At 45.2% G+C, this 13,730-nt stretch overlaps 1 protein-coding gene across 1 annotated transcript in view; it reads left to right on the forward strand.

Annotated features, from left to right (window-relative positions):
- Window positions 1–10,063: 10,063 nt before the first annotated feature.
- Window positions 10,064–13,730, forward strand: part of LOC144599350 (adhesion G-protein coupled receptor G7-like) — a 39,056-nt gene continuing 35,389 nt past the window's right edge. Inside the window, exons 1-2 of the mRNA XM_078410142.1 lie at window positions 10,064–10,072; window positions 12,397–12,549. Of these exons, the coding sequence (XP_078266268.1) occupies window positions 10,064–10,072; window positions 12,397–12,549 (162 nt within the window). The remainder of the gene's footprint in view (window positions 10,073–12,396; window positions 12,550–13,730) is intronic.

Here is a 13,730-nt window from a genome sequence, read left to right on the forward strand (position 1 = left end):
CTTCACACACAGTCTGGATGAATGAAACCACAGTGAATTCAACATTCCCATCTTCACACACAGTCTGGATGAATGAAACCACAGTGAATTCAACATTCCCATCTTCACACACAGTCTGGATGAATGAAACCACAGTGAATTCAACATTCCCATCTTCACACACAGTCTGGATGAATGAAACCACAGTGAATTCAACATTCCCATCTTCACACACAGTCTGGATGAATGAAACCACAGTGAATTCAACATTCCCATCTTCACACACAGTCTGGATGAATGAAACCACAGTGAATTCAACATTCCCATCTTCACACACAGTCTGGATGAATGAAACCACAGTGAATTCAACATTCCCATCTTCCCACACAGTCTGGATGAATGAAACCACAGTGAATTCAACATTCCCATCTTCCCACACAGTCTGGATGAATGAAACCACAGTGAATTCAACATTCCCATCTTCACACACAGTCTGGATGAATGAAACAACAGTGAATTCCTTGTTTCCAACAACACGAACAACAACTATCTGGAATAATCTTACCACAACGAATTCCACATTCCCAATAACACATAAAATGACATCTTGGGACAATTTCACCTTCATTAATTCAACCCACCTGATGACAGAAACAAGTGGATTTTGGGATAATCACACCTCGCCTCTGGTCCATAAATTGTCAACGGGCACCACTGAATCATTATCTACTGCAAAAGGTACTCATTTGGAGCTCATTTTTTCAGATTATATTCTCTGTGTGTAATCTCAGTGTCTATTATTCTAATAGAATATTATTCTATTAACATTCTTGGACTATTTTCCAAGAGGATGTCATTGCACCCAGTCTCCAATGGTCTCTGCAGTAGATGTAAAAGTATTCAATGTTGCTAAAGATAGACACAAAATGCTGGAGTAACTCAGCGGGACGGGCAGCATCTCTGGATAGAAGGAATGCGTGACGTTTCGGGTGGAGACCCTCTATGGTGCTATTCATTTTGGCCCCTTTCAATCCCTTTCAATCATTTATCCCCATGGTATTGTAGATACAATCTCCTTTTCATTTTTGAATGATTCTGAATGTCAAGGAAACAGTCACGGTTGAAGGCATGGCTTTGCTATCTGCCCATGTTTTTTTAAATCAGTTTGTTGAGGAGTTGTTTTGCTGCCCACCCATGTTACCTGATTACGATGCATTCGGTGAGTCGTAGAACATAGAACAACTTGGATAGGACAAGTTTGGAGGGACATGGACCAAACGCAGGCAGGTGGGACATATGTAGTAGCCGAAGGACAAGTTGGGCCGAAGGGCCTGTTTCCACACTGTATTTTTTGGGCTTTTCAGTCATCGCAGGTTTGTAAAATGTTCCCAGTTTCCTGGCCTGACACCAGTCTGCAGCATTTTATGTCCTTTTTCACTTTGTTAGCGTCCTTTTTGTTTAACTAAAGGTGATTCATCCCTCGCATAGACTCTTCATTTCTCAGCATAATATAGCTTAACGATTTAAAACAATTCATAACATTTACCATTTTACAGTGTAATTACTCCCATTGTCCCTTTACTATTTCTTATCTTTTTTTTGAGCAAAAATATTTTCTTACTGCAGTACTAATTTAATCCTTCAGCAGAGATCTCCAACTCGACTGTCCAATCTTTCACAATACCATACCTGAGAATATTTGATTCACAGTCGAGGTAATCTTGTAACCAAGACTCAGTAATGGCTAAGTTCTCATGAACGTACCCCTATTTGTCCCATTACTTCATCCATCTTGTGAGTGCTCAAATGAGGTTTTGCCGGCTGAGGGAAACGAGCAGGAACAACTGAAAGATGTGAAGTCCGTCTGCAGTACAGTCAGACTGTGGGCCATTCAACAAGAGAATGTAAAATGGAGTAGAAATTAATTAAGACGAACAAAGGAAGGGTAGCAACGTGTTGTAATTATAACATGTGGGATCTGGCGGAGAGCCACTGTATTCCATAGCAACCACAGTGGTGCAGCGGTAGAGTTGCTGCCTTACAGTGCTTGCAGCACCGGCGACCAGGGTTCCATCCTGACTACGGGTGCTGTCTGTCCGGAGATTGTATGCTCTCCCTGTGATCGCGTGGGGTTTCTCCGACGTTTTCGGTTTCCTCCCACACTCCAAAGACGTACAGCTTTGTTGGTTAATTGGCTTGGTATAACTGTAAAATGTCCCTAGTGTGTGTATCATAGTGTTAAAGTGCGGAGATAGCTGGTTGGTGCAGACTCGGTGGGCCGAAGGGCCTGTTTCTCTGCTGTATCTCTAAACGAAACGAAACTAAAAAGATAGCATACAGGGAGGGGTATCTTACTGATTTCTGCACTAACAAGTATAAGTGTCTGTTGGACAAGAAAAATGGGCGGCACGGTAGCACAGCGGTAGAGTTGCTGCTTTACAGCGAATGCAGCGCCGGAGACTCAGGTTCGATCCTGACTACGGGTGCTGCACTGTAAGGAGTTTGTACGTTCTCCCCGTGACCTGCGTGGGTTTTCTCCGAGATCTTCGGTTTCCTCCCACACTCCAAAGACGTACAGGTATGTAGGTTAATTGGCTGGGTAAATGTAAAAATTGTCCCTAGTGGGTGTAGGATAGTGTTAATGTACGGGGATCGCTGGGCGGCACGGACTTGGTGGGCCGAAAAGGCCTGTTTCTGGCTGTATATATATGATATGATATGATATGATACAATGGCTGAAGATCCTCGAGTGCCATCTTCTGAGTTCCCCACCCACCTTGTTTGTCACACTCCCCTGTCCATCATCACTCCAAATTAATTCAAGGGGTGTGGGTGCCTCAAGCAGCAATGTGTCCAGCTAACGTTATCCATTCTTAATGCATTTAACTGTCAAAAGCTCAGACTCTAGCTCATCAATTCTGAGTGAGAGTTCCTTGAGCTGCAGATACTATCTGTAGGCCTGCTTGCTGCAGAATGCAGTGGCTCCCCACCACCTGCCAGTGGCTTTAATTGCAACATGTTGCTACCCTTGGTTTGTCTGTCTTAATTAATTAATTGTTAATTACCTATTAATAACCTGATAATAATTTAACATAATCAGGTTCAAAATTATTCATGCTCTGACTGTAATTAGTACAGAACAATGAAGTGTTGGTGGGCAGTCATAGTGGGAAGAAGAGGACACTGTTCTCTGCTTACATTTCTGGTATGCTCTGTATAGTTACAAGCTTACTTCCTTTTTATTGGTGCTCCTAGAAACGCCAACATCACGGATGACAATAACAATGTCAACTTCAAGAATAGCATCATCTTCATCATCAATCTCAACTCCGAAATTAACTGGGACAACAGATCCAATGCCAACCACAACACCGACATCACCTTCAGCCCCAACACGAACCTCAACTCCAACAACAAACTCAACTCCAATAACAATCTCCACTCCAACATCAACCCTTACACCACTTCCCACTGCAAATCCAATACTCACCGTAACTCCAGTAACAACTTCTATTTGGAAAACACCTTCACCTCCAACAAGAACCTCAACAACAACCCCAACTCCAATACAAAACACAACAACAACCTCAAATCCAAAAACAACTCCACTAAATCCCTCATCTCCAACTCCAGCGTCTATTCCAACAACACCCCTAATACAAACGTCAACTCCATCAACTACCTCAACTCCAATTACAACATGGACTCCTATAACAACCTCAATTCCCAGAACAACCTCACATCCAAGAACAAATTCTACTCAAGCAACAACTTTTAATCCAACACAAACCTTACCTCCAAGATCAACCACAACATCTACAACAACCTATGTTCAAACAATGATCTCAACAACAACAGCTTCTATTGCAACGGAAATGGACACCCAAACAACCTCAACTCCAACACCAACCTTATTCCTAACAACAATCTCACCTCCAAGAACAATCACTGTTCCAACAACTTCCACAACTCTAAACTCAACTTCAACAAGGTCCACTCCACCACTATTCTCACCTTCAACAATCTCACCTCCAACATCAAATACCACTTCAATGGCAATCTCAACTCTAATACCAAACTCTGTGTCAGCAACAACCTCTACACCAACAAGCTCAATTCCAACAACCACACCCTCAACAACAACCTCAACTCCAACAACAACCCATATGCCAAAAACAACCTCGACTTCAAACACAACATCAACTCCAACAACAGTCTCAACTCCTACAACTACCACAACTCCCACACCAACCCCCACTTCAACCACTACCACCACTCCAACACCACCTCCAACACCAACCACCACTCCAACACCCACCTCAACTGCAGACCTCACGCCAGTCAATCCGTGTAAGCCGAATCCATGTGCAAACAATGGGACCTGTATGAACATTGATGCTAATTACAAGTGCCTTTGCACTGCTAATTACAGAGGACAAAATTGCAACGAATGTGAGTAAATCACAGTTTTATTAAGAGGTCAAATGTACTAATTTTTTTCTTTTACTTTGATTTCCCTTCTATTTCTGCTATTGACAGCTGCTTTTTGATCAATTACACCAAATGGGATTACAAGGAAAAGGAAATGTCGAGATTTGTACTCGCAAGTGACTATACTTATAACAAAAATCAAACTACTGGAGGAACACAGCAGACCATGCAGCATCTGCGGAGGGAAATGCACTGGTGACATTTTGGGCTGGGACCTTCCACGAGTCTGAAGACGAGTCCCAATTCAGAATGTCTGTCCATTTTCCCGCACAGACACTGCCTGACCCACTGAATTCCTCCAGCACTTTGTTTTGTGCTCAGGATTTCAGCACCTGCAAGCTCTCTGTGTCTCTCTGGTAGTCTTTCACTCAACATTCAGTGTTCACTTTCTATCATTTTGACTCACATCGAAATTATTCATTTCGGCTGCTTGCAAGTGTTGCACATATTGGTAATTTTCCTGCAAATGTTTTTTTTCTTCATTTATGTGGATTGGTAAGGCACACATTTAGCTGATTAATGTAAAGCTTTCCATGATATCCCTGGATCTTTCATGCTGGGTCAATATGTGGAGAAGATTGCCTTTGTCAATCAGGCATCAGAAGGGTACATTGGTGGAGACTCAACAATCTCAGTACTGAGGACATTGTGCACATTGGCAAGCTGCTAGAGCTACTGCCTCACTGCACCACAGATCCCGACCTCAAGTGCTGTCTGTGTGGAGTTTGCACCTTCTCCCTGTGATCGCACGGGTTTCCTCGGTTCCTCCCACATCCCAAAGACGTGTGGGTTTGTAGGTTAATTGGCTTCTGTATATTGCCCCCAGAATGTAGGAGCGCTTGAGAAAGTGGGTAAACATAGAATTAGTGTGGTAGGATGATCAATAGTTGGCATGGACTTGGTTGGCCGAAGGGTCTGATCCATGCTGCGTCTTTAGACTAAACTAAACGAAATCTTGGTTGTACCTTCTCGCATTGTCCACATTAACCACCATCTTCTCGCCACTCAAGTAAGGCACTGTGACTTGTGCTACTTGCAGGGCCGTTTATAATACTGTAGAGGGTTGTGCAGCCGACCAAACACTAGTTTTGAAGCTTATCCTGACGGGTGCATATTGAAGGGTGACTCCTGATTTAGTGAGATGCCTAAAGTGCATCTTTGTCATACCTAAATAGCTCTCTCTCAATGGCATATTGTCCAAAGAAATCTGCTGTATTGTTCCGAAGGCTTCAAAGGGTCGTTTCTTTGACGTCATTTGGTGGGATTTTGTTGGATATTTTTTTACAAACATCCACAACTTCACGCTGTAAAGAGATTAGGGTAGGGATCCTTGCTGGTGAAATACATCGTGGCCACTGCATCATTATCTTATGCTCGCTCGCATGAAGATCTCTTTGCATTTCTGCACCAGATGTACAGTCAACCCTTGTTATAACAGTCCCGGGGGGAGGGGGGTTGGTGTCTGTTATTGCCAATTGTCCACTCTAACCGAATAAGGGATTATCATTGTATCAGTCGTAGAAGCAGACAACTGCAGTTGCTGGTTAATACATGAAAGGACATAAAAGTGCTGGAGTAACTCAGCGGGTCAGGCAGCATCTCTGGAGAACATGGATAGGTGACGTTTCACAGAGTGCTGGAGTAACTCAGCGGGGCAGGCAGCATCTCTGGAGAACATGGATAGGTGATGTTTCACAGAGTGCTGGAGTAACTCAGCGGGGCAGGCAGCATCTCTGGAGAACATGGATAGGTGACGTTTCACAGAGTGCTGGAGTAACTCAGCGGGGCAGGCAGCATCTCTGGAGAACATGGGACCCTTCTTCAGACTGATGCCGGCCTGCCTGAAGAAGGGTTCCGACCTGAGATGTCACCTGTCCATGGTACCAACATGTGCAAAACGTGTAGGTGGCTCTGAACGATCTCTGGAATGATAGTCAAAGAAAGTTCAGGACGATGGTGTCAATAATAGTCACTGGCCCAGCTTTGGCAACGCGTTCAGCATGTGGTGGCCAAACTTTCACCAGGTAATAAATATCAGCCTGGCTCAAGAGCCCGCATCTCCTGAAACACCAGTTTGGAAGCTTATCCTTCCTGTCCTGTCCAGCCAACTGCTCCTCTCTGCTGTCCCCTCTCTCCCTGAGAAGCTGCCAGCAATGACAGCATTGACCAGTCTGTTGTTCCTGTGACTGCTGCTGCTCCTGATCCTGGCACTGTTCTCTGCTCTAATACCTGGCAGGCCAAGTCTGAAGGAGGGGTCTCGACCCAAAATCCATTCCTTCTCTCCAGAGATTCCGTCCGTCCCACTGAGTTACTCCAGCATTTTGTGCCTGTCTTCAAGTGAGAACCATGCTGATGTGTGTGTTGACACATGCAAGGTAAGGTCCACCTGGATGATAGAGGTAATGAATTACACAATTTATAAACCTAGCTCTGGCATGTCCTGAGCAAACCTTCGGCACAACCTCTGTGGACATACATTTTGAGAGGGCTGCAGCTTTGAAGTTGCTCCACATCAGTGGGTCTGTCTGTCACCTTGGTGTTGGATTTGACCTTTCCTTTCGTAATTTCACTGGGAATGAAAAGGTACGTAACAAGACCTGGGTCGTCGGTGTCACATATTCTACTGGCATTCACATTTGGGGAGATTCTGATGCTGAGAGAATTGATCCCAGCATGAAAACACTTTTAAGAGAAAGAAGGAAAGAGTAAATGGGGAGGATCCACATCGCATGTCAGAGTGTGCACAAGTTGAGGATTTTCCTGAGGAGTTTATGAGGATGTTGCCCGGACTAGAGGGTCTGAGCAATAGTCAGAGGTTGAGTAGGCTGGGACTCTACTCCTTGGAGCGCAGGGGGATGATGGGTGATCTTATAGCGGTGCATAAGATCATGGGAGGAATAGATTGGGTAGGTGCACAGTGTCTCTTGCCCAGAGTAGGTGAATCGAGGGCCTGAGGACTTAGGTTTAAGGAGAAGTGAAAAAGATTCAATAGGAATCTGAGGGGGTAACTTTTTCACACAAAGGGTGGTGGGTGTATGGAACAAGCCACCAGAGGAGGTAGTTGAGGCAGGAACTATCCCAACATTTAAGAAGCAGTTCGACAGTTACATTAATAGGACAGGTGTGGAGGGATATGGAACAAATGCAGGCAGGTGGGGCTAGTGTAAGTGGGACATGTTGGCCGGCATGGGCAAGTTGGGCTGTAGGGCCTGTTTCTACGCTGTATCACTCTATGACTCGATGTTTTTTTTTCTCTACAGCGGCCACTTGTAAAGAATCTACGCACAAATTTACAGAGTGTACTGTTAATTTTAACAGTATTATTTTGGAATCCGTAGGCTATTCAAAAGAGGTGTGTGAAGGTAAGGAGTTTGAATTTTTCCTTCTTACCGGTGTTTTTTTTCCTGGTTAACAATAACAGTTAACTGACAGTCCCTGTGAACCATCAGCATTTTTGATTTGTCAACCTTGTCCATATTTGCAGCTGAACATAACATTTAAAGAAGAAACAGAAGCATGGGGAGGAGATCTCATTAAGCATGAGATTTCTTCTCATCTCTGTCTTTAAATTTAACCAGTCCACTGCCAAGACTTTTTTTTCAGAAGACAGACACAAAAAGCTGGAGGAACTCAGTGGGTCAGACAGCATCTCCAGAGAAAAGGAATAGGTGACGTTTCAGGTCGAGACCCTTCTTCAGACTGGTCTCGACCTGAAGAAGGGTCTCGACCCGAAACCTCACTTATTCCTTTATTCCAGGGATGTTGAGTTACTCCAGCTATTTGTGTCTGCCTTTGTTGTAAACCAACATCTGCGGCTCCTTCCTACACAAGCTTTTTCTTTCATTTGTATACTCTGACCCGACTAGAGATGGAATAAAACTAAAAGTAAAGATGTATAAGATAGCAAAGAGTAGAGGGAAGCCAGAGGATTGGGCAACTTTCAAAGGACAACAGAAGATAGCGAAAAGGGCAATACGGGCTGAAAAGATGAGATACAACGCAAAGCTGGCCAAGAATATAAAGAAGGACAGTAAAAGCTTCTTTAGGCATGTGAAGAGAAAAAGATTAGTAAAGACAAATGTGGGTCCCTTGAAGTACCTGTTCAACTCTTCCGCCTCAACGGGTGAAATTATTATGGGTAACAAGGAAATGGCGGAAGAGTTGAACAGGTACTTCGAATCTGTCTTCACTAAGGAAGACACAAACAATCTTCCAGATGTACTAGAGGACAGAGGATCAAGGGAGACAGAGGAACTGAAAGAAATTTGCATGAGGCGAGAAATAGTATTGGAAGACTGATGGGACTGAAGGCTGATAAATCCCCAGGGCCTGATTGTCTGCCTCCCAGGGTACTCGGGGAGGTGGCTCAAGAAATCGTGAACGCATTGGTGATCATTTTCCAATGTTCAATAGATTCAGGATCAGTTCCTGTGGATTGGAGGGTAACTAATGTTATCCCACTTTTCAAGAAAGGAGCGAGAGAGAAAACGGGGAATTATGGACCAGTTAGCCTGCAATCGGTGGTGGGGAAGATGCTGGAATCGATTATTAAAGAGGTAATAATGCCGCATTTGGATAGCGGTTAAAGGATTGGTCCAAGTCAGCGTGGATTTATGAAAGGGAAATCCTGCTTGACTAATCTTCTGGAATTTTTTGAGGATGTGACAAGTAAAATGGATGGAGAGCCAGTGGATGTAGTGGATGGAGGGGCGGGGGGGGTGGGGGTGTGGGGGGAGGAGGGGGGGGTGGAATGGTAAAGGAGTAAACCCGTGAAATCTGTGGTTGGGATAGGAATTGTGGATCAGAATTGGGAAATGAAGCAAATGAATGGGTGAAGAGAATCAAGCTGGTCTATCAGGCAGAGAAATACTGGGAGCAAGTAGTGGACTTGCACAATATTGCAGAATATTTGTGTGTACTGGCACTGTCTTGGTAAATCTGATGATAAAGTTATTTAGAAAATTAATGTGGTTGTGGTTTACTGTAAAGACATTCTTTGCCCAGTTTACATCGGTGATCATAGAGTGATACAGTGTGGAAACAGGCCCTTCGGCCCAACTCGTCCACATCGCCCAACAATGTCCCAGCTACATAAGTCCCATTTGCCTGCGCTTGGTCCATATCCCTCCAAACCTGTCCTATCCAAGTACCTGTCTAATTGTTTTTTAAACGATGGGATAGTCCCGGCCTCAAGTACCTCGTCTGGCAGCGTTGTTATACCTCTCCTTTCTCCCAGCTTTCTCCGCCCCCCGCTCTCCCCACAGTCAGTCTGAAGAAGTGACCTGACCCGAAAGGTCACCTATCCATGTGACCCGCTGAGTTACTCCTGCACTTTGTGTCCTTTTGTGTAAACCAGCATCTGCAATTCCTTGATTCCACTCTATAAACAAGTGTTTCCCATCTTCATATGTTCTGGCCAGACTGTCAAATGGGTATAATCATACGCGAGACATGATTACAAGTAGCCAATTTACTAATTTTCACTTACTGTTTAGAAGATGGAATATATCGTGCATCACGGCGTTGTATTTTAAAATCCAACACAGTACACCTTACGGAACCAATTCTGACTGATTGTGCTTTGAATCTAGAGATGGTCATGGTAAGTGAAAATATCAATCTAGAAGCAGTTAATGAACTGAAAATTTACGATGTTAAATATAAATATAAATACCATACTATCTCCTATCAATGGTTGTATAAAACTTGTGAGAATGATCTGGACAATTGGGTTTCAATGGTCTAATATAATGCTGTAAAATACTTTGCAATATTTTCCCACAAAATAAGTAATGATAAACATATCGAAGGAACTTTCGGGAAAGATTCCATTGCTGTGATCAGGTCTCTTTCTTAGCTTCAGAACCAGAGACACTAACATGATGTAGGACGGTCTATGTTATTTTGTTATAACGTGGTGTTAATTGTTCCATCTCAGTGGGAAGTGGAATTAACTGTGTTCTTTACTGAGGACAATCAATTGGAAAGCAACTTTTGTTATATTCAGATGGCCCTGACTTAACTTAAAACAGGTTGTGGTAAATAGCACCAGTCATTTATTGTGATGGGGCAAATGAAGAGAACTGATGCAAGTTGTGATGGTGCCACATCTTGGCAGACACGCAGGTTTCACCAATTTCCCTCCAGAATGAATGGGTCAGGTAACGTGCCTATCCCTGTTTCCAGTCTACTTTGGAAACAAAGGGAAAATGCAATGTGGCATGTCCTTAACACAGACTTCACTCCTCATGACCAGAACCCTCAGTCTGCAGAAGGGTTTTGACCTGAAACGTCACCCATTCCTTCTATCCAGAGATGCTGCCTGACCTGCCTGAGTTACTCCAGTATTTTGTGTCTTTGACCAGAACCTAAACGTATTCCTTCCCCTTAAGGTCCTGGATTCTTCTTCCTTGAAGTGCTGGAAATGCTTGTCCTGGTATATTATTAATCTGTGAAAAAATTATTAAAGACTAGACCAAGTGGACCCGTTGGGCCCAGGGAAGGGGAGAGGGTATGATTGAGTGAGGCCTGGACCCAAAGCCTCTTCTGTATTGTAGCACCCTCAACCCCCACTCAATCCCCCCCTCCTCCCCCTACTAACCCACTCCATCCCCCCTGGCCACCCCCACTTGCCCCTCCCCTGCCCCCACCCGGGAACGCGGGGGGATGGAGTGGCTGAATGTTAGACCAGTGCAGTAGAGGTTTGGGGGAGTTTCAAAAGCGGTTCAGGGGGGATGAATTGGGTGAATGGAGGGTGGAAGAGAGGGGGGGATAAGGGGGGGCTGGGGGATGGAGTGGGTGAGAAGAGGATAAGGGGGATGAGGTGGGTTGCGGCGGGGGATGATAAGTGGGGTTGAGGGGGTTTGGATGGAGTGGGTGTGTTACAAAAACCTGAAACCAATTTAAGTTAATGCAGCTCAGGTTTGGGGGGTTTTAAGGGGGATTGAGGGGGGAATGGAGTGCGCTCCCCCCCCCCCCTCACCCAGTCCATCCCCCCTCCTCCCCCCCTTACCCAGTCCACCCCCCCTCCTCTCCCCCTCCTCCTCTCCTCCCCCCCCTCCTCTCCTCCCCCCTCCCCCCTCCTCCCCATTCCCCCCTCCTCCCCCCCTCCCCCCTCCTTCCACCCCTCCACCCTCCTCCCCCTCCCTCCTCCTCCTACCCCCCCTCCCCCCCTCAAACTCAGGTCCCTCCTCCTTGCGATGGTTGTTCCCGGATTGTCGCTCGTGATGTCTTGAACCACCCTTCTTTTATACTAATTTTCCCTTCAATCTCCTAAAGGAAGCCTTTGTTTTAACCCAGGCTCTCACCATTCTGAAGTCAACCATTTTAAGTTGCCACTGATCCAAGTGCCGAATAAACAAGACGCATCTGCGTTCCTTATCAGGCTAGAGAGTTCTTAATTACGTTGCCTGTTCATATCTTCATTCTCATCATACAGTTCCTTTGCAAAATGGCCGTTCCAGGCACCTCATTTTCTCAAGGTTACACTGCATAACCATGATGTTACCTTCAGCTTTGCTCTCACCAGATGTCCATCACGTGACCATTTTTCCAGTGCTTCTTTGTTCTCCTGGTGGGAGAGTTTCTCTCCCTTTCTCGCTAGCTAGTAGCATACTCCTATAGCTTGTCGGGACACTTGACATCCAGCCTCTGGCTATTGTACAGCGAAGCACCCGTAGTCAGGATAGAACCTGGGTCTCTGGCGCTGTAAAGCAGTAGCTCTACCGCTACGCCACCGTGCTGTCCTTTTCACATGACCTGTTTTCCTTCTGACTAGTTTAGTCTATGAAGTTTATAACATCACCACCTCATTTCAGTTCCATTGAAGATCACTGCCTGAATTATTAATATCCTTTGTATATTCATTTTTATTTGTTGTGTTGCGGAATTTTGGGTTTATTCTATTTTCTGTTACTATTCCCACAGAAGGATTTGAATAAATCAAAGGATGTGAATATCGCAGCAAATCAAGTTGTGGTGCTGACATCAAAGCCGCAAAAGTTAAATAAAACTGATGTGGTAATGGTCACAAATATTCTAAATGACATCATGGATAATCCTGAAGATTTGGATGGCCCGGTTAGTAGAGTCACAGTTATGGAGACGTAGAGTGATGCAGCTTGGAATGAGGCCCTTCGGCCCAACTTGCCCACAACATGTCCCAGCCACTCTAGTCCCACGTTCCGTACGAGAGAGATCTTCTCTTGTCAGTGTCTCACGATTTCCCATTCACATTTCCAGCAGCAATTGTCTAGTTAGTTAAATATCTTTAAAAGCAAAAATATTACTTGGAGACGTCTGAAGATGCGGTGCTACTGTGAACGTGCCCATAGCAGTACACTTGCTCAGCAGCAGAGACTGCAGCATCATTCAGTCTCAAGGTGCTTTAATACATCAAGAAATCCTCTATTTGAATTTCTGAGGGAAGCTTGGTCCCTCATGCGAGTAGCCAGTGTAGTATTGCCCACATTCTCCACCAGTGTAGTGTTGGGGATAACTCCGGGATACATTTTATTACAGCAGTAAGAAAGTCCAGAACCACATGTCCCTCGTCATCAGGGCGCATGTGCAGAGGTGCTGCCAATTTTGGGGTTACCCTGGCAGCTCAGGCCTGGTCATCAAAAGGTGACGTGTCACGGTCTCAGGCTTTGAGAGATGTGCTAGTGGTCTCAGGATGATCCTGGCCGCTCAGTCTTTGCCTCTGTATGTGGGTGCAGTCCCTCAAGGTCAGTGGGCAGGAAGAGGCACTGGCATCTCAGGCTTATGCCGGCCACTCAGTTTTAACCTCAGTATAGTGGCTGGCTGTCTAGGGCTTCTTCCTGGCAGCTGAGCCTTGACCACACAGTGGTGCTGGCGGTCTCAGGTTTGCCCAGTAGCTCAGTCTTCCTTGACCCTGCAATAGAGGGACACAGCTAGGAGATAGGCGTCTAATTGTCCCCCTTCCCCTTCCCCTTCCCCTTCCCCTTCCCCTTCCCCTTCCCCTTCCCCTTCCCCTTCCCCTTCCCCTTCCCCTTCCCCTTTTCCTTTTCCTTTTCCTTTTCCTTCCCCTTCTCCTTTTCCTTTTCATTTTCCTTTTCCTTCCCCTTTTCCTTCTTCCATCTTCTTTCTCCTTTATCTTTCCGCCTTTTCTTTTCTTTTCTTCTCTTTTTCTTTTTTCTCCTTTTCTTTCTTCCTCTCTCATTCTTCTCTCACTTTTCCCTTCTCCCCCCCTCCCGGCTAGAATAACAGGGACTAGGCTGACAATGTTCAAGAGGCCAACC

Source organism: Rhinoraja longicauda, chromosome 13 (genome assembly GCF_053455715.1).
Source record: "Rhinoraja longicauda isolate Sanriku21f chromosome 13, sRhiLon1.1, whole genome shotgun sequence".
NCBI classification, from domain to species: Eukaryota; Metazoa; Chordata; class Chondrichthyes; order Rajiformes; family Arhynchobatidae; genus Rhinoraja; species Rhinoraja longicauda.